This window comes from Oncorhynchus tshawytscha, linkage group LG04, assembly GCF_018296145.1.
Source record: "Oncorhynchus tshawytscha isolate Ot180627B linkage group LG04, Otsh_v2.0, whole genome shotgun sequence".
In the NCBI taxonomy this organism is placed as follows: domain Eukaryota; kingdom Metazoa; phylum Chordata; class Actinopteri; order Salmoniformes; family Salmonidae; genus Oncorhynchus; species Oncorhynchus tshawytscha.
This window is the reverse complement of record NC_056432.1, coordinates 61,999,861-62,018,213: the sequence shown is the minus strand read 5'-3', so window position 1 is coordinate 62,018,213 and position 18,353 is coordinate 61,999,861. Positions and strand designations below refer to the sequence as shown.

Genomic DNA, 18,353 nt, shown 5'->3' with positions numbered 1-18,353 from the left:
GGCAGCAGTGAAAGGAAAGCCTCCCTCCTACACACCTTCTGCTCCTCTGCCTGGCTGGGTGCCAGGCTCCAGTCAGCTGCTGTGGTGTTGTTTACCCAGGGCCTCTGACATAGCGGGTCATTTAGCACCTCAGGGCCCGCCTGCCACTGGCCTGGACCTGAGCCAAAGCACCGCCAGGGTTCGAAGACGGCCAAGACTGCCACTAACAATAGCGGAACACCTTTCACTCCTCACCTCCACGTCACCGCAGAAGCACTGTGCTTTCAATAGGGAGCACAGCCCGGTGTCGACAAGCCAGGATTAAACTCAGACCCGACCCGGACCACCCTCCACTCCGGTCTGTTCTAAAGACGGGCTATGGTTACTAAATAGTCAGTGATGTTAGTGAGAATTCACTCACTTCCAGATGGAGATAGAAATGTTAAGTTTAATGACGAGGCTCTGCTGTGACATCGGAGCTCAGCGTGGCTCTGCTCCCTGGCTGCAGCTGGTGGAGGCCTTTGTTTCACTCGGCCATTTCCTCTCATCTGTCTGTGCGTAGGGGGCTTCATTAAAGAGCAGGTGTTGAGATATGTCGAAGTGGGAAGGATATGGTCGCTGAGGATGAAGAGAGAGAAAAAAAGAGGGGGCGCAAGAGAGGGGAGAGTGGGAGGGGGGCTTGCGGTTGCTGCTGACTGATCAGATTACACCAGCCATCAGTAGCTCCCTTTCCATTAGGGGCCAAGGAAGTCAAATCCACCAGGGTCGATTTGGGGGGGAATACAGGCCCCCATGTAATGTCACCTTCCCAATGCATAGTGCCAACTGTAACGTTTGGTGGAGGAGGAATAATGGTTCGGGCTTTGCCCCTTAGTTTCAGTGAAGGGAAATCTTAACGCGACAGCATACAACGACATTCTAGACGATTCTGTGCTTCCAACTTTGTGGCAGCCCTTTCCTGTTTCAGGATGACAATGCCCCCGTACACAAAGTGAGGTCCACACAGAAATGGTTTGTGAGATCGGTGTGGAAGAACTTGACTGGCCTGCACAGAGCCCTGACCTCAAACCCCATCGAACACATTTGGGATGTGAGCCAGGCCTAATCGCCAAACATCAGTGTCTGACCTCACTAACGCTCAAGGTTGAATGGAAGCAAATCACCACAGCAATGTTCCAACATCTAGTGGAAGGCCTACCCATATTAATGCCCATGATTTTGGAAAGAGATGTTCAACCCATGTCCACATACTTTTAAGGCCATATGGTCAGCCCTACTTGTACATGTGTAAAATAGGACAAATGTAAGCACCGACCAAATTATTACATATAGTGGAAGAAAATACCACATCTTTAATAACATTTGGCCTCATGTGGACATAGTGCTGGAGCTGCAATCAAGCACACTGATCTTGGAATTAAACTACAAAAGCTCCTTTCTTCCCTGTAGCCTCGGACAAAAATGACCAACCATTGGATTGGCATAGTGGACTCATCAATGACAATAAAGCAGAGCTCAAGCTCTGGTCAGGTCAGCTGGTGCACATCTTTAGCACAGCATTGTCTGTCAGTCAGCCAGAGAAGTGGAGGAGCCATGCAGGTTCACTCAGACCAGACCGGCCTCCCCAGAAGGGCTCTCTCCCAGCAGCCAGTGTGCCCTTTGAGACTCAGATAAATAACAAATATAAATAAAGTGTCTTTCCCTGCATCGGCCCAGCACCCCCCCCCATTCTCTTTTACAGCCCCTGTGACAATGACTGAAATTAAAAGATCACCAATCACGGCCCTGACTAACAGAACAGCACGGACATGCTCCCCACCCCCAACCTCTTGTAGGAGCCCCGCTGGGAATTCTCACTGTTTGAAGAGTTAACTCTTTAATTCTGCCTGGAATGTTTCCTTTGGGTAGGGCAGTGGAATGTTGAGACAGACCAATATCCCCCTGACCCCACCCCTCCACCCCTGCTCCTCCTTCTACAACATCTCCCCCTCCATCTCTCTACTTCTAGGTTAGTGGAATATTCCACACTTGACTGTTAGGGGCAGGATAGCGCAAGCGATCTCCCATAAAAGGAGCCTTCCTATAAACCCATGGTTAGATCATCTCACGAGATTAGTCAGGCTCAAGTCACCATTCTAAATCTCTGTATATCTGACACCTTAAAACAGGTTCTGTATTTGTTTCTATACCATTACAAACTAAACACAGTTCCATTGAGTGCAGACTACTCTCTGATGGAAAGAATGCTATTAGAATGGTGGAGACGGTGCTAATCGCGTGTTGCCTCTTTCACCCAAACCACCCAGCCGGGGCCCTGTGTTAATGAGGCACAACGAAGGCCCACAAAGCACTGAGACACAAAAAGAGACAGAAAATCCCACTACAGACGCAACGCACCATCTGAAGTAAATGTATAAACACATCGCCCGAGTCTGTTTAAAGAGTTAGAAATGGTACGTCACTGAAACCCAGGTTATGAAAATAAAGACTACGCATTACAATACATAAGAAAAACATCAACATACATCATTCATTAATGTTGACTGCCTGAAGCATGAAATTAGAAATGTATACAAAGCCAGTTAGTTCAAACACACTGTTAAAGCCACATCTTAAAATCAGCCTAACACAAGAGCAACATAAATTTAGGATATCCTACATTTAAATAATTATAAACTTCTCAAACTGTGTTTTCATAAATGCTGGCTCCAGCTACAATTTCACAGGGGAGTTGTCCACCACAAACTAAAAATAAAGCTGGAATCATGGAAGCTCTTAGCCTATCAATCACATGAATCGCATTAGGACATATCAAGAAAGCCCAGACCATAGGACGTGTGATCTTGATCGGTTTTTATTCTGTTAGTTCCTGTATTATGAATTTAAAAGAAATCTTGATGGTCCACAAAAAAAAAAGTTATGGATCTTATGTAACCAACGTTTCAGTCTCAGTAGAACATCAGTAAAATAATTCAAAGTGAGTTCCTGTACTGCCAGGTCCATAAGAGACATCCATCTGAGTGGACAAAAGACTGTACACTAACATTCTACAACCCCCAAATGAAAAACAGGACTAAGCTATAATTATTCAACCAGTCTTTAAACACAACCATTAGAAAACCTGTGTAGAATTAATGAGACAGCTTTTCATGTTATTTTTTTATGCGTTTAGCTGTAAAACAAATAGTTGTTGCACAATGGTTCCTTAAATAGATATGAATAATCATCTAGGCCAGGAAATTGTTGATTGAAAAAAAAAAAGGCTTGTGAGAAGAACTCTAGCCTGCAGCAGGTAAGAAAATAAACTAAAGGCAGAATGTGTTAACTCAACATGGTAAGAATCTGGCTTGTAATAGCTACAGATCCCAAGCAGTAGCCGTCCATCCGGAACGCCTTAATGACATTGCCAAAGGGATAGGAGAACACAAACAGGATGTTGGTTTGCTAAACAAAGGAGAGGGGAGAGTTCAAACTGAACAAGGTAAGTATACAACATTGGAAAAACAACTGGTGGTAAGTGACATTGGAAAGTGAAGACAAACAAGGCAACATTGTGAAGCCTATAACCAGGTCATACTGACAGTGTACACCTGTACTATACCACAGACTAGGCAAGGAGGGAGAAAGGCCCCATGATTCCAACCACAGCCTCCACCGCTGAGAACTGAAGCCATGTCACCGTGCAAAGAAACCATTTCTCACACATTTCCAGTGGCCTTCACAGCAGTCTTCTGTGCAGATGCATCAGGCTGCATTTGTTCCAAATGCCATTGTCAAAATGTATAGTGGAATACATCTGCTAAATAAACTCAGAAAAAAAAAAAGAAAAGAAGAAACGTCCCTTTTTCAGGACCTTGTCTTTCAAAGATAATTCGTAAAAATCCAAATAACTTCACAGATCTTCATTGTAAAGGGTTTCAACACTGTTTCCCATGTTTGTTCAATGAACCATAAACAATTAATGAACATGCACCTGTGGAACGGTCGTTAAGACACTAACAGCTTACAGACAGTAGACAATTAAGGTCACAGTTATGAAAACCTAGAACACTAAAGAGGCCTTTCTACTGACTCTGAAAAACATCAAAAGAAAGATGCCCAGTGTCCCTGCTCATCAGAGTGAATGTGCCTTAGGTATGCTGCAAGGAGGCATGAGGACTGCAGATGTGGCCAGGGCAATAAATTGCAATGTCCGTACTGTGAGACTCCTAAGACAGTGAGACAGGACGGACAGCTGATCGTCCTCGCAGTAGCAGACCACATGTAACAACACCTGCACAGGATCGGTACATCCGAACATCACACCTGCAAGACAGGTACAGGATGGCAACAACAACTGCCTGTGTTACACCAGGAACGCACAATCCCTCCATCAGTGCTCAGACTGTCCGAAATCGGCTGAGAGAGGCTGGACTGAGGGCATGTAAGCCTGTTGTAAGGCAGGTCCTCACCAGACATCACCGGCAATAGCGTCGCCCATGGGCAAAAAAGTGCTCTTCACTGACGAGTCGTGAGACAAAACCGCCAGGGGTGATGGTCAGATTTGCGTTTATCATTGAAGGAATGAGCATTACACCGAGGCCTGTACTCTGGAGTGGGATCGATTTTGAGGTGGAGAGTCCACAATGGTCTGGGGCGGTGTGTCACAGCATCATCAGACTGAGCTTGTTGTCATTGCAGGCAATCTGAACGCTGTGTGTTACAGGGAAGACATCCTCCTCCATGTGGTACCTTTCCTGCAGGCTCATCCTGACATGACAATGCCACCAGCCATACTGCCCATACTGTGCGTGATTTCCTGCAAGACAGGAATGTCAGTGTTCTGCCATGGCCAGCAAAGAGCCCAGATGGATCTCAATCCCGTTGAGCACGCCTGGGACCTGTTGGATCGGAGGGTGAGGGCTAGGGCCATTCCCCCCAGAAATGTCTGGGAACTTGCAGGAGCCTTGGTGGAAGAGTGGGGTAACATCTCACAGCAAGAACTGGGAAATCTGGTGCAGTCCATGAGGAGATGCACTGCAGTACTTAATGCAGCTGGTGGCCACACCAGATACTGACTGTTACTTTTGATTTTGACCTCCCCCCCCTCCCCTTTGTTCAGGGACACATTATTCCATTTCTGTTAGTCACACATCTCTGCAACTTGTTCAGTTTATGTCTCAGTTGTTGAATCTTATGTTCACACAAACATTTACACATGTTAAATTTGCTGAAAATAAATGCAGTTGACAGTGAGAGGACGTTTCTTTTTTTGCTGAGTTTATGTCCTCATTCATAATCCATGAGCCATAAATGAGACCTAACAGTCACTCCCTGCTCTAAAAGCAGCTCCCACAACCTCCATCGATCGCATTCCAGGCAGCTGCAGCTGTGCAGCCAGCTCCCCATTTCCTGACTGATGCGTTGTTGGGGTGACAGTTAAATTATGCAACAGCATGCATTCAACAAACATGTCTTAATGCGTGGCCAGTAGCTAGCAGTACAAACCAGCAGGGCTTGGAGTTTAATGATGAGAGAGAGGCTTATCCTCCCTCCTAGACCATTAGCTCTCCCAGACTCCCTCTTTCTCTGTCATCACTACAATGCAAATGAAGCCCTGGTTATTCTCCATTTTGTTGGTTAAGTCTCCCTTGACAACAGAATGAAGGAACATCAAAAGACGTAAACATGAAGAAACAGCAGATAATCCAGTAAAACCAAAACCACCTCTAGTCTACCACTGCCACCTGTATTATCATTAGAGAATGCCCAGCTCAACCACTCCAGTATGGAACTGCTAGGCAGAGTTAGCTATTACTGCATGACACCATCGGGGGCCAGGAGAACACACACCCAGGGCACTGTCCACAGGCATGATTATTACTCTATTAATCACTGGGAGATTACACACACACACATACACACACCTGTCCAGGCACAATAACACTCTGGCCAACACTCCACGCAAGGCCTTTGTCCATCCTCTTGTTTGACAATTATTTACTCTGCTGTTTAGGGCAGGGCCGAGGTCATGACACATGCATCAATGACAGAAAACACAGAAACTACTCCCCCCGATATTTACACCACACTCCTTTGACACACAGAGGGCTGTCGTAGAGCAGTGTTTCCCAACTCCAGTACCCCCAATGGCACACAGTTTTGTTGTAGCCCCAGACAAACTCACCTGATTCAACTCATTGAGGGCTTGATGATTATTTGAACCACAAAGTGTTTGTCCAGGGCTACAACAAAAATGTGTGCTGATGGGGGTACTGGAGGACTGGAGTTGGGAAACGCTGTCAGAGCGATATTCTGTTGTAAAACTGACTAGGTATCCCCCTTTTAGGCTAATAGAATAATGCATAATATCAAAATCAGTGGTAGGTTGTTCCATTGGGTTTTTATAACATTCTTAATATAAATGTATATAATTAGGCTGCTTCTAACTATTGTGACACTAAGGTTATGGTGTGCCATTGCTCTTGAAAATATTATCAACCCTCCCTCCAGAGAATTGTATTTGTTGAGGTTTTCTCCAGCCTCTTGAAGACAATACCATCAAAAAAAAGTCACCCTGCCTCCACTGTCCCCCTTCAACAGTGCAACCTGAAACTGCCACAAGAGATGAGCCATCATAAAGACAGGAAAGACAAAAGAGGAAAGGAAAAAAACAAAAAACAAAAACAAACACAGACTACTTCTCATTTGACAATGTCTCCCCAACCCCCCAGGCTCAACCCCCTCTCCTAATAAAAGAACCACACCACAGATAGCCAGGCCAGGGCTCTGTGACACCTCTCCTGCTCTGATCACTGGTGGCTGTCTGACAGCTGGCCTAAACAGAGACAGGTTTGAGGTGGTTGACATGTCGCCAACCAATGAAGCAGTTTTTGTTCACAGTCACACAACAATGTGGTCAAACTTCATTTCATTCAGGTTGTTTCCACTGTGATCTGGTAGTGGTAGCTAGAAGTCTACTCCACCCTCTCTCCTGTCTGACTATTCTCTGTGATAACTGTCGCCTACTCTAATTCAGGGCTCATTCTGCTGTCATTTATTTACTTCCCCTTCCATCATCGCCCTTCTGGAGCTAAATTTGGAATTAGATGGGAGTGACAGTCCCAAAGTCATTTCCCCTTTAAATAGACAGTAATGACATCCTTGGGAAAATGAGTGCAGCACACGCAATGCAATGCTCAGTCACAGCAACAGATCTTTTCTGCCTCCTACATCTGTCAACTCCACTGCAACATGGCTTTTTATATCAACCACTGGTGGGCTGTTACACAACACATGCTACTTCCCTAGTGCTGACTCAACCATGAAGGATAGCTTGGATTCCACTCTGCATTCTGTCACGCTGTAACACAGCGGTGAGGACATATTTACCTTCAATGAAAAAGTATACTTGGCAGTGCTGAAACCCTTCAGATGAGTAGCACCACTACTATGCTGTAGGATACCTCTACCTTCCCAACCCGTGTGCTGCACGTCTGCCAGGAGAGCACAAGAGAGAAATCACTGAGCGCAGAGTGAGTGAGAGCGAGCAATACACGTGCCTGGCCCTCTGCCAGTGCACACTTCTAGGATTTTTGGCAACAAAAGCCAAAGAGCAGCTCAGCCCTCCCCAGTGATTCTAAGTGTCTCACAAAGATACTGGCTGAGAGGTCTGCGTCGAAGCTAAGATTAACCCACCCACTCACAGCAGGGGCAGGCGGGACAATCAGACAAAACACACAACAGGAGAATAGCGAAAGGCTTTCCCCCTATATGACGCTAACTTACTAAGGGGACATTTGTGTTTTCATTACACAGCTTTGTGTTGACTCACTGTGTTTGGGGAAGAGATAGTACGACTTTGATGCCAGATTAGCTGCTGAGGATAAATATTCAGAGAGATGTGGCAATATTTCTTCATGTGGACAACTCTACTCTTTCATGTCAAGGGCAGACATAAAATTCAACAAGGGATAGGATTTGGAATATATAGCTAAGAAAGGAGAACTGACATACATTATTAATAAGGACAGTAGATTGGCGGTAAGCCAAGGTGGCCTTACCTGTTTTAATTGATCATCAAAGCTATTCCAGTCGGCCTGCCCGTTGGGGGAGGAGGCAGAGTGGGGCCCTGCAGGAGAGCGGCTCTCGTCAGGCTCCTGCTTCACCCTAACGGGTGGCAATGGGGCATTCTGGGGGCCCGAGGTAGAGTAACTACCAAATGGATTCGCTGGGAGGTGGGAGGCACCCTGTTGAAGAGCCAGTGTCTGCTTGCGGAGGTACTCAAGACCACTAGCCCCTCCCTCTTCCTCCTCGCTCAACTCATCTCCATCCATCATCTCCTCATCGTCATCTTCATCCCCTGAATCCCGGCCTCTGTCCTCCTCGTCCTCCCTCTCTGAGTCCACACTGCTCTGGTTAGAGACCCGGGACAGTGGGCCTCCTCTGGGTATCCCTGAACCACCTCCAACCAGGGCCTTGCCCATGAAGCCAGCTCCAGAGGCCCTAGCCGCGGCTAGGATGGCCTGCTGCGCTGCTACCTGTTGGGCGTACATGATGTGGGCCTCGCGGAGCCGCCTCTCCTTGCGCTCCATCTCCAGCCTGGCCTGCTGCTGGCGCTGCAGCTGCTCCATGACAGCCTCCAGCTTCATTCCTCCTGCCGTGCCTGCCTGAGGATAGACACCCCCCAGACCACTCTCCTGTGACATGCTGGGCTGGGAGAGGAAGTGAGAAAGACATCAATAGTCAACTATAAACCAACAACTCAAATTACCACTGGATGTCTGGCTTTCCCGGTTCAAATAAAAACATGCATAACACAAAGTAGACTATTTAAACATTTTTTAAAAGTCCTATCTGTCAGGATTTGAGTTAAGTCACCGCCAGACTTAGTACAGTAGGCTACAACAAACCATCCACTTCATGAGGATAACATGGGTAAGTTTCAACATGAGCACAATAGATGAGGGAAAGGCTAATTGGTATTGAGAAAAGGGGGAGAAGATAGGCAAAATACTGTCGATAAACAAAAAAGTTGACTGCACGGAAGATATTGTATGGTATGCAATAGCTGGTGCTACACGTGATTGTATTTAAAAGCACAGTAGTAAAATGCAGGACACATTTGTACAGAAGTATAGCGACGGGCAAATTACACACTGTTCAACACAGCTGCACATAATACAGAAGTTACAAGACCACGTTTCGTCCTGTAGATAGATCTACAGCACATTGCATTTATGCTTCTTATTTTAAAAAAGTAATTCGAGTTAACGCATAACAATCAATTGAAATAGATATGCATCACTTTAAGAATGAGCCAGAACAATATAAACCGAATACGATTTTGACAGAAACATCTGTAACAATATAACAACTTAGAAAAAATTGTGAAACATGTTGTCTCGAACAGTTCATCATCAAAAAAATGTACAATTTAGCTTCAACCCGAAACAAGAACAAACCCAGATGTATACTACATTCAAAATGAGATGATTGATATGGTTAAAGTTCGAATATATTTTTTTTAATCCAAAACACATAGGCCTACAGCCTCTTCTTTCCTATTCGTGCAGTATGTCAAAATTAGCTTTCAGGGTGTATATGGCGTGGCTCTAGAAAACGTACATGAATGAGTAAACAGCGTATAATATCTGACTAGTTTGTAGGCTACGCACATAGAAAAAAGTATATGTATCTAAATTATATATTAGGGGCGCAGATACAGTGCATGAAAATATGCATTTGATCTATTTTATTGGGTTTTTCACGATATATTTTAACTAGTCGGATTTACAACTGTAATTAAAACAGGAAATTGGCAATGACGTACGCTAAACTATCAAAACCAAACAGTAATAAGGATTTCAATAAGGAAAAACGTGTTACATTTGATAGCCTCGTGCTTTTAGCCTACATTGCTCTGCAAATAAAATGTTCACTACCTCGCTCCTATGCTATGACACAACCGAGACCTAGCCAGGGCACAGCGCCAAACAGTGGGAAACAACTCACCATTTGTGCCTTGCTGCTACCGGAATTGTCCACCATCCCCCTTGGTTATCTTTTTCCCTCTTCGCTGGCACGGTTTCAATCACTTGTAAACACAGAGAATTTGTGCATGCACGGGGGGGGGGGGTCACATTTGTCCACCAGCTGATAGGTGGAATGTTGGCTGTGTAACTCTCAATTGTATCTTTCTCCACTTCTTTTTTTAATTTAGAGAAAGACGGACATGAAATATGGCCCGATCTCATATCTCGAAAGCTTGCCGTTGAGGTAACTCCCTTGACTCGATTTTCCTTCACTTGAATTACACCCCCCGTCTAGGCGTACAACATCATTAGGGCCCGCCCAGTGACAGCAACAAGTTCCAGAGTTCCAGCGCAGCGTTGGCTGAATAGTTACTATGCGTATGCAAATCTCATGAGAATGGCAATCTTATGAGAAAGGCAACACTTGTCACAGTCCATACAAACTAGAGCCTATTAAATAGTACATAATAGATCGCTTGTCGCCGTTATGCTGACAGGCTTTTTCCCTCAGTACAATTACATTTAACATGTGGATAACTTGCCTGTTGAATAATTAGCCTGCCCTACATTTTTGGCAAACAATGATAATGCAAAGTTAAAATTATTTAATGCAATTTATAATCCCAGATAAAAATGAGTCTGATGAGCAGTGAGCTATAAAATAGCCTATATACTCAGTGGTGCATGTACGTAACGCAAGTAATGATAGTCAATTGGCTACTTCCCTCGCCATTATATAATATTTTGACAACTCAATTCTGCCCCCAAATGGATGTGGATGGTAAATGCTCTGGTCTGGTACTATGGCCCCACTCTGTTCTTTACGTTCAGTTAACGATCTATTTATTCCACAGAGCGTCAACTGGCTGTGATTATGTACTTGATTATGGAATGATTTAGTAAAGAACTCCCCTTACCTGGTTATCTAGGTCTTACTTGAAAGGCTAAACCAGCAGACCAGTTTTGACACCCCTGATCTAATCCAACCAACCTGCTTTATCAAGTTGTCTTTCCAATATTTTACCTATTTTTTTTTTTAAACTAGGCAAGTCAATTAAGAACAAATTCTTATTTTCACTGCCTTGTTCCAGGGCAGAACGACAGATTTTTACCTTGTCAGCTCAGGGATTCGATCTTGCAAACTTTCGGTTACTAGTACAACGCTCTAACCACTAGGCTACCTGCCGCCCCGTAATATACCGGAATACTCAACATAAACATATTCTGCTTCCTCAACGTTGTACATCCAAACTCTTCTACATAACAAATATTTGACAGAGATTAGATTGGTAGCTCTCTGAATTCTGTGAGAATAACTTTTCCCTCCAGCAAACCAGAAGAAAATGACAAAAGGACATGTGTATATTAATTAATTATATTGAATATAGCAAAAACAATATTTATAATCAAATAAAAATAGTGTTCCCTTTACATAATAATATTTCAAGTTAATGCATTTAGCACTCAGTAACACTTGGTATATTGTTTTAACTAGGATACAGAAGCAGATTGTCCCATTAGTTGCATAGTACAGGCAAGTGCAGTGTACTGGCTACTGACTGCACTGGATGGTGATGAGTCCAATATTTATCTTTCTAGTGACACAGGTCAAGCACTCAATGGCTGCGTTTAAACAGGCAGCCCAATTCTGATATTCTTTCTACTAAATTGGTGTTTTGACCAATCATGCCAGATCTCTCCATGTCAGCTCTTTTTTCAAAGCTGATGTGATTAGTCAAAGACCAATTAGTGAAAAATATCAGAATTGGGTCACTTGTGTAAACGCAGCCAGACCAACACACACTTCCACATTAGGTCTGCATTGATAAACAGCAACTAGCAAACACACTTATCTTTAGCCACACAAGTAAGGGCTTGAGTGATGAGAATCACCCATTCTAATGCTTGACAACACAGACAGAATTCTTCAAAATGTTTAGTGTACTCACAATGTACTGCTTGCTTTTAAAACCAGAAGATACCAAAACACTAACATTAGGGTGGGAAAATGTACAATTTGCTGAGTGACATGCGAGAGAGAGAATGATCAAAATGTAACAGGTAGGTCTGTTGTCTGTTCAGATCGCCTTCTGATATCATATGCATGTCCCTCTGAGTATCTAGTAACTACTATACGTAGTAGACAAAGAGGATCAAGTGGGTTATTGTGTTGTTGTGTACAGCATTGTCAGGAGGTAGTGGTTAACCTAAGTGACACCATGGGCTGTAATGTTACATCTAACATGCAGGACAAGATTGACCAGAGTTCTCATTGCTGTAACATTACAGTAAACAGTGCCATTTTGTAACCCTTTTACATAACTTTTTTTGGACAAAGCATTGGAAGGCAGCCTGACATAAGAGTAAGTGATAGTATCCCTATATATTTTAAAGCATTAATTCATATACAAGTAAACCATGTAGTGTCAAAGACACCTAAGGGTCTGAGGTTAGACCCAAGATTAATACCAGGGATTTACAACAAAACAAGGAATTTTAGGAAGATGGATTAAAAATTTCAACTCAATGAAGCTATAGTTATGGAATGTTCAGGTTTGTTTTCAAAGGGCTTACTTTGAAAAAAAAGTGAATTGGAGCAAGACAAGCTTGCAGAAAAAGCTTTAGCCTTCAAACCGCTCTAGGACATTTGCTGTATGCATATTACCTTGCATATCAATTTTCTATGTTTAAATAGACCTGGGAGTGATATGTCAAAGAGGACAACAAGACCTTCTCCATCAGGTGAATGAGTGTAGTGCAAGCCTAGAGATTAATCACCCTGCACCTGTCTATTGAGAGGGGATGCAACGTGGTTAGCATTTAATCTAGTTCCAAAATAACACAGAGGTCAACCTTTGGGGTGACAGAGAGCCCTGCTTGGACAGTGGCTAAGGCTTTGGATGACTTCAGTCCATGCTTAAGGTTAGTTAGGGTGTAGAGAGCGCTGCAAAAACAGTGGCTAGCCATTTAAAGTGTTAGGGGGGGTTCCATGCTTAGACAGTGGCTAAGGTCAGGGTAACAGAGGTCCAGTCTTTAAACACAGAGCTGCAGGGTCAGCCAGGTCACCGCACTAAGTGCCCTCCTCACTGCACGGAGCACGATGGGTCCTCAGCGCAGCAGCAGGCTGAGGAACCCATGGCTTTAGGGGGAATAAGGTCCAGGTCCTCGTCATCAGGGATCTCATCCAGCCGGTATCCATCCTGCAGCAGCTGCCTGCTCAGGTCTGGGTGCACCTGCACAGAGGTCAACAAGTCAGCCGTGGAATGACAATTCAAAAAGGTATGCGGACAGGAGGTGTAAGAAACAGGTGTGAGGATAGGCTGGATATTTCTTTAATGTTTTATTACACAGCCTATTTAGGCAATAATGGTGTATACTTGCATTGAATCTTGTTTAAATATGAATACATTTGTAGTTGACTATAAAGGGACAACTATTTTAAATGGAAACTGAACCCTGCTCCTGATAGAGAACACTGCTGCCCAACGAACAAGCCTTTCTATGTAGAAGCATGGTCTGAGTATAGTATACACTGGACACACTCACCTCAGCTGAAGAGTATCCTGAGGAATACTGCTCAACATCTAGCTCATCATCACTGCAAGGTTAAGACAAGATGTCATTAGGAAAACTCTTAGGCTGCGATTCAATCCGATCGAGGATTTGGACAATGTGCCATTTAAAAAGTAATTTACGATTGAGTGCTAGAGGCCCTGGTTTGATTCCAGGCTGTATCACAACCGGCCGTGATTGGGAGTCCCATAGGGCAGCACACTGAAGGGCGGCGCACAATAGGGCGGCGCACAATTGGCCCAGCATCGTCTGGGTTTGGCCATCAATGTAAATGTTCTGACTTGCCCAGTTAAATAAAGGTTCAATAAAAAACTTCCTAAATAAACATAGGGCTCTTTAGAGATTGTCTACAGTCAGTAGTGCCTTGCCAATAGTGTTTGCTGGAGAGAGTACTTAGCACCTCTGAACTGAGTGCCAGCCATAATTTGCACACTGTCAGACATCCATCAGCGTGTGGTCCCTAAAACGCAGCGCACCAAACGATTGGCAGATCAACATTCGGTGTCATGTGTGTAGTCCTTTACCTGTCTGATTCCAATGCTACCAGTGTATCTTCAGCGTGCTGAGTCAAAGCGGCATAACCTTTGTTGAACTTCACACTTCTACAAGAGGAACAAGAAAAACATCAATTGTAACAGCTCGAATACCTCAAACTCCATTATGCTTGCATGCACACATACAAACATACTTCTCCCTCCTCTCCTCTTACCTCTTTCCTCCTTGCCTGGGCTGTTGCATCACTGGACCCCCTGAGGTAAGGCCATTTTTCTTCATTGCTTTGCGGGCCATTTCTCGGTGTTTCTCTAAAGCCAGGATTCAGTCACATGCAGAAGAACAACACTTTAAATAGAAACATAGGCTATGACAACACTGAAACATCACAAGACTTTAAACAGGAATTGTGTCAATCTAGGGCAAGGAATGCACTTACGTAGTTTCATGTGAATGGCTGAGGCTTTGGACATGATGTAGGGTCCCCTTTTCTCCAAAGGTCTGATGCCCCCATCTGTAGCCCTTGGTCTTGAGCTGCTGCCAGTGCCAGGACCCTTAACATGTGAAAATCAGGAATGTATTTAAGAGGTCGACCGATTAATTAGGGCCGATTTCATGTTTTCATAACAATCGGTAATCGGCATTTTTGGACACCGATTGTGGCCGATTACATTGCACTCCACAAGGAGACTGCGTGGCAGGCTGAACGCCTGTTACACGAGTGCAGCAAGAAGCCAAGGTAAGTTGCTAGCTAGCATTAAACTTATCTTATAAAAAAACAATCAATCTTAACATAATCACTAGTTAACTACACATGGTTGATGATATTGCTAGTTTATCTAACTTGTTGTCCTTATCTATCTAAATTCAAATGAACCACCTGCAACTGGTCATGTATATTTAAAAGATACTTCTTTGCCCAAATCGAGACCAAAAAAAGGTATAGTCAAATAAAGGTTAGTTCAAATCTATGGCGGAGGTTTGTACGGGGCTGTCCTGTAACGGACACCCAAAATCTTTGGTTATATCATAAAATCAACAGTGTAATGTTTTGACTTCAGTCGTGTTGTGTCCTTAACTTTGCGAAACTCTTCCGTTTCAATTGCTACCATAGCTATGCTTATGCAAATAATTTTCATATTTCTTCTGTAAGAAACATTTCAATTTAGCCCTTTCCATATTGGAGGCTGCTGAGGGGCAGATGGCTAATAATGCTTGGAATTGACAGAATGGAATGGCAAACATGGAAACCATGTTAGATGTTGTTGATACCTTTCTACCTATTCTGCTCCAGCCATTACCATGTGCCCTTCCTCCCCAATTAAGGTTCCACCAACCTCCTGTGCAATGTAGGCATATTCCCACGAGTGTAAAGGGTTAATGGAATAGTTAAGATTACACAACAAAATAACGATATTGGTGTGTATTCTACACAGTTGAACATATCCTCTTTTTAATATGTGTTAGTGAGCCTAAAGTTGCTGGATGAGGCAAGTAGCCAAGCTGATAAGAGCGTTGGGCTAGTAACAAAAAGGTCGCTGGTTCGAATGCCCGAGCCGACTAGGTGGAAAATATACCGGTGTGCCCTTGAGCAAGGCACTTATTCAGAGCAATTAGGTTTAAGAGTGTCTTCTAAATGACAAATGTAAATAACGTTCTAATTAGCTGGTGTACAATCTGTAGCTAGTATGGTTAGCTTACACAAACGTAGCTAGCTAACGTTAGCAGTAAACCGTAAATAACAAGCCAAGTAACATTATACGCTGAGAGAATGGTAGCAAGGTTGGCTGTCATTTGAAAACAGAGTTGCCAGATATCAGATTGCTTGTTGTTATTGGTTAGCGAGCTAGCCAGAACAGTTACCGGCGTCAAAACTTGGGACTCGGGGACTGCAGCAAGGAGAGTATCCCTCTCCTGTTCCTCCATAATGTTGTTCATGTTGGTGGGAATGTTCACGCTTTATACGCTAAAACAGGCATGTTGACTGTATTTCCAACTATCCACGAAAGGATGTCTTATCGCTGCTGTCTTAGACTAGCTAGCAGGAGTAAAAGGACCACTTCCGCTTCCTGTCAACAGAAGCCTTGGACTACTTTCACCGTCCTTCCTTCATCACTACCCCATGACATCAGAAACCACAAGGTGGGAGAACTTCAGTGGTAGCAAACAGGTAACAAACCTTTCTGGTGATCGTATTTTTATTTAACCAGGAAGGGCTCATTGATATTTGAAATCTCTTTTTCAAGAGCGTCAGCACACAATTACAGACATGAAAAACTACAAGTTATCTTGTAAAAACCATAGAATTCACAAGAGTAAAACAAAATCATAAAGCAGCAAATTAAAAACATTGACAGGTCAGAATAAGCCTCAATCCTTTATCGATGATTTAAAAACACCAATTGGGACAAATTCTTCCAGTTTAAAAGTATTTTGTAAGGCGTTCCAAGCCGATGGCGCAGAGTACATAAAAGCCCTTTTACCAAACTCAGTTCGGACATTTGGAACAGTTAGCAGGATAAAGTCCTGCGAACGAAGAGAGTACCCACCACATTTCTGAACAATAAAAATGCTCAAATAAAATGGTAGTAAACCCCAAATGGCTTTGTAAATAAAAGTATACCAGTGACTGCGCCTACGAGTGACTAGGGAAGGCCAGCCAACCCTGGTATATAAAGTGCAGTGGTGCGTAAGGGTTTTGCAGTTTTAAAATACATCTCAATGCGCCATGGTAAAGGGTGTCAATTGATGTAAAACGCTGAGTGGAAGCGTTCATATATATAAAAAAAGCCCCATAGTCTAGTAAAGGCATAAATGTAGCTAATACTAGCCTCCTTCTGGCGTCAAAAGAAAAACGGGCCTAATCCCTCAAATAAAATCCCAACTTCAGTTTAAAAGTTTTTGTAAATTGTTGAATATGCAATTTAAGAGGCCATCAATTAAAATTCCAAGATATTTATGAGGTTACAGTCTCAATCTCATTGCCCTGACAGGTAGTAATAGGTGTAAGGTTCAGTGATGTATTTCTTGCTTTAGAAAACACCATTAGTTTAGTTGTCAGCATTGAGGATAAGCTTCAATTGACACAAGGTATGTTGAACAATATATAAAAAGCAGTTTGCAAGTTCTGGAAAGCTTTTGTGCTAGATGAGGCACAACAATAAATAATATCATCAACATAAGTGAAGTTGTGCATTTTGCACATTTGTCTAAGTACTTTATATAAATAGTGAATAAGAGGGGACCAAGTACAGAGCCCTGTGACACACCATTACAGACCATTTAAAAGACATGAGCCCATCAAATTGAGTGCAAGTTCTATCAGACAGTTAGCAAACCATGCAACTGTATGCTCCAAAAGACCTACCCTCAACAATCTCTGCCTCAGTATAGCATGATCAACTGTATCAAAACCCTTAGAGAGATCAATAAAAAGTGATACTGTGCTATTTTTTGTCAAGGGCTTCAGTGATATCATTTAAAACCTTCATGGCTGCAGAAATTGTGCTATGCTTCTTCCTGAAGCCCGACTGGTACATTGATAAAATAGTATATAAAAACTTAGCTGCTCACTCAAGGGTTTCAAGTATTCAACAGGGGTGACAGATTTGAGATTGGCCTATAATTATTTAAGAGTTGGAGCTCCCCCTTTTAAAAGTGGTAGGACAAATGCTGATTCCCAGATCTTTGGAATTTCATTATATTCCAGGGTTAGAGTGAACAGATTTGTAAGTGGTTCAGCTATGAAATCAGCTGCTAGATTTAAAAAGCAGGGATAAAGAAGATCAGGACCTGCAGAATTTCTCTGATCTAAGGAGTTCAGGGCTTTATGTACCTCCTGCATGTAGAATGGCAAAAAGCTCAACATTTTTGACCACCTCTCGCTGGTTCATCCACACAGGGTTGTACAGAGACAGAGAGCACTGAATCAAACAGCCTACTAGATGATACAAAGTGCTCATTGAAACATTTCAGTTGTCATATACAGCAACAGTCCTTCAATACACATGACAGTAATTCATTAACATTACTGTTTCCAGACATACTTAAGCCTTCCAAATCTTTCTAGGGTCATTCAGGTTATCAGTGGTAACAGACAAAATATTGAGACTTGGCCTTCCTGAGAAAATAACACTTGTTCCGTAACTGCATAAAAAGAAGCCAATCAGTTATCAATGTCATTATCAAATTGTGTCAGATCAGTGCAATATTCAACAAAAAGGGGCCACCTAACAGAGTGCAAGACTACCTTGAGGCTAGCACCTATTGATGGAAACTTCTTCCCGGGGCCTTTTG

General features: G+C 43.3%; 2 protein-coding genes across 5 annotated transcripts in view; both read right to left on the bottom strand.

Moving 5' to 3' along the window:
- LOC112249139 (AT-rich interactive domain-containing protein 3B) overlaps window positions 1-10,599 on the bottom strand; it is a 74,616-nt gene extending 64,017 nt beyond the window's left edge. For 3 of the 4 annotated variants that reach the window (XR_002953315.2, XR_006083276.1, XM_024418807.2), the window contains exons 1-2: window positions 9,973-10,598; window positions 8,022-8,672 (exon numbers count right to left, since the gene is read on the bottom strand). Coding sequence is in view for 2 of the 4 variants with exons in the window: in XM_024418807.2 (XP_024274575.1) it covers window positions 8,022-8,672; window positions 9,973-10,008 (687 nt within the window). In the remaining 2 variants the exon portion in view is untranslated. Of the gene's footprint in view, window positions 1-8,021; window positions 8,673-9,972 lie in introns of all 4 variants that reach the window. The other variant, XM_024418806.2, reaches the window with a different exon arrangement.
- A 752-nt stretch (window positions 10,600-11,351) lies between these two features.
- Window positions 11,352-16,143, bottom strand: LOC112249138 (protein FAM219B). Its single transcript, XM_024418804.2, has 6 exons — window positions 15,921-16,143; window positions 14,497-14,611; window positions 14,275-14,368; window positions 14,090-14,167; window positions 13,539-13,590; window positions 11,352-13,225 (listed from the first exon to the last, which is right to left on the bottom strand). The coding sequence occupies exons 1-6, from the start codon at window positions 15,993-15,995 to the stop codon at window positions 13,076-13,078; spliced, it is 564 nt and encodes a 187-aa protein (XP_024274572.1). The 5' UTR covers window positions 15,996-16,143; the 3' UTR covers window positions 11,352-13,075.
- Window positions 16,144-18,353: the final 2,210 nt, after the last annotated feature.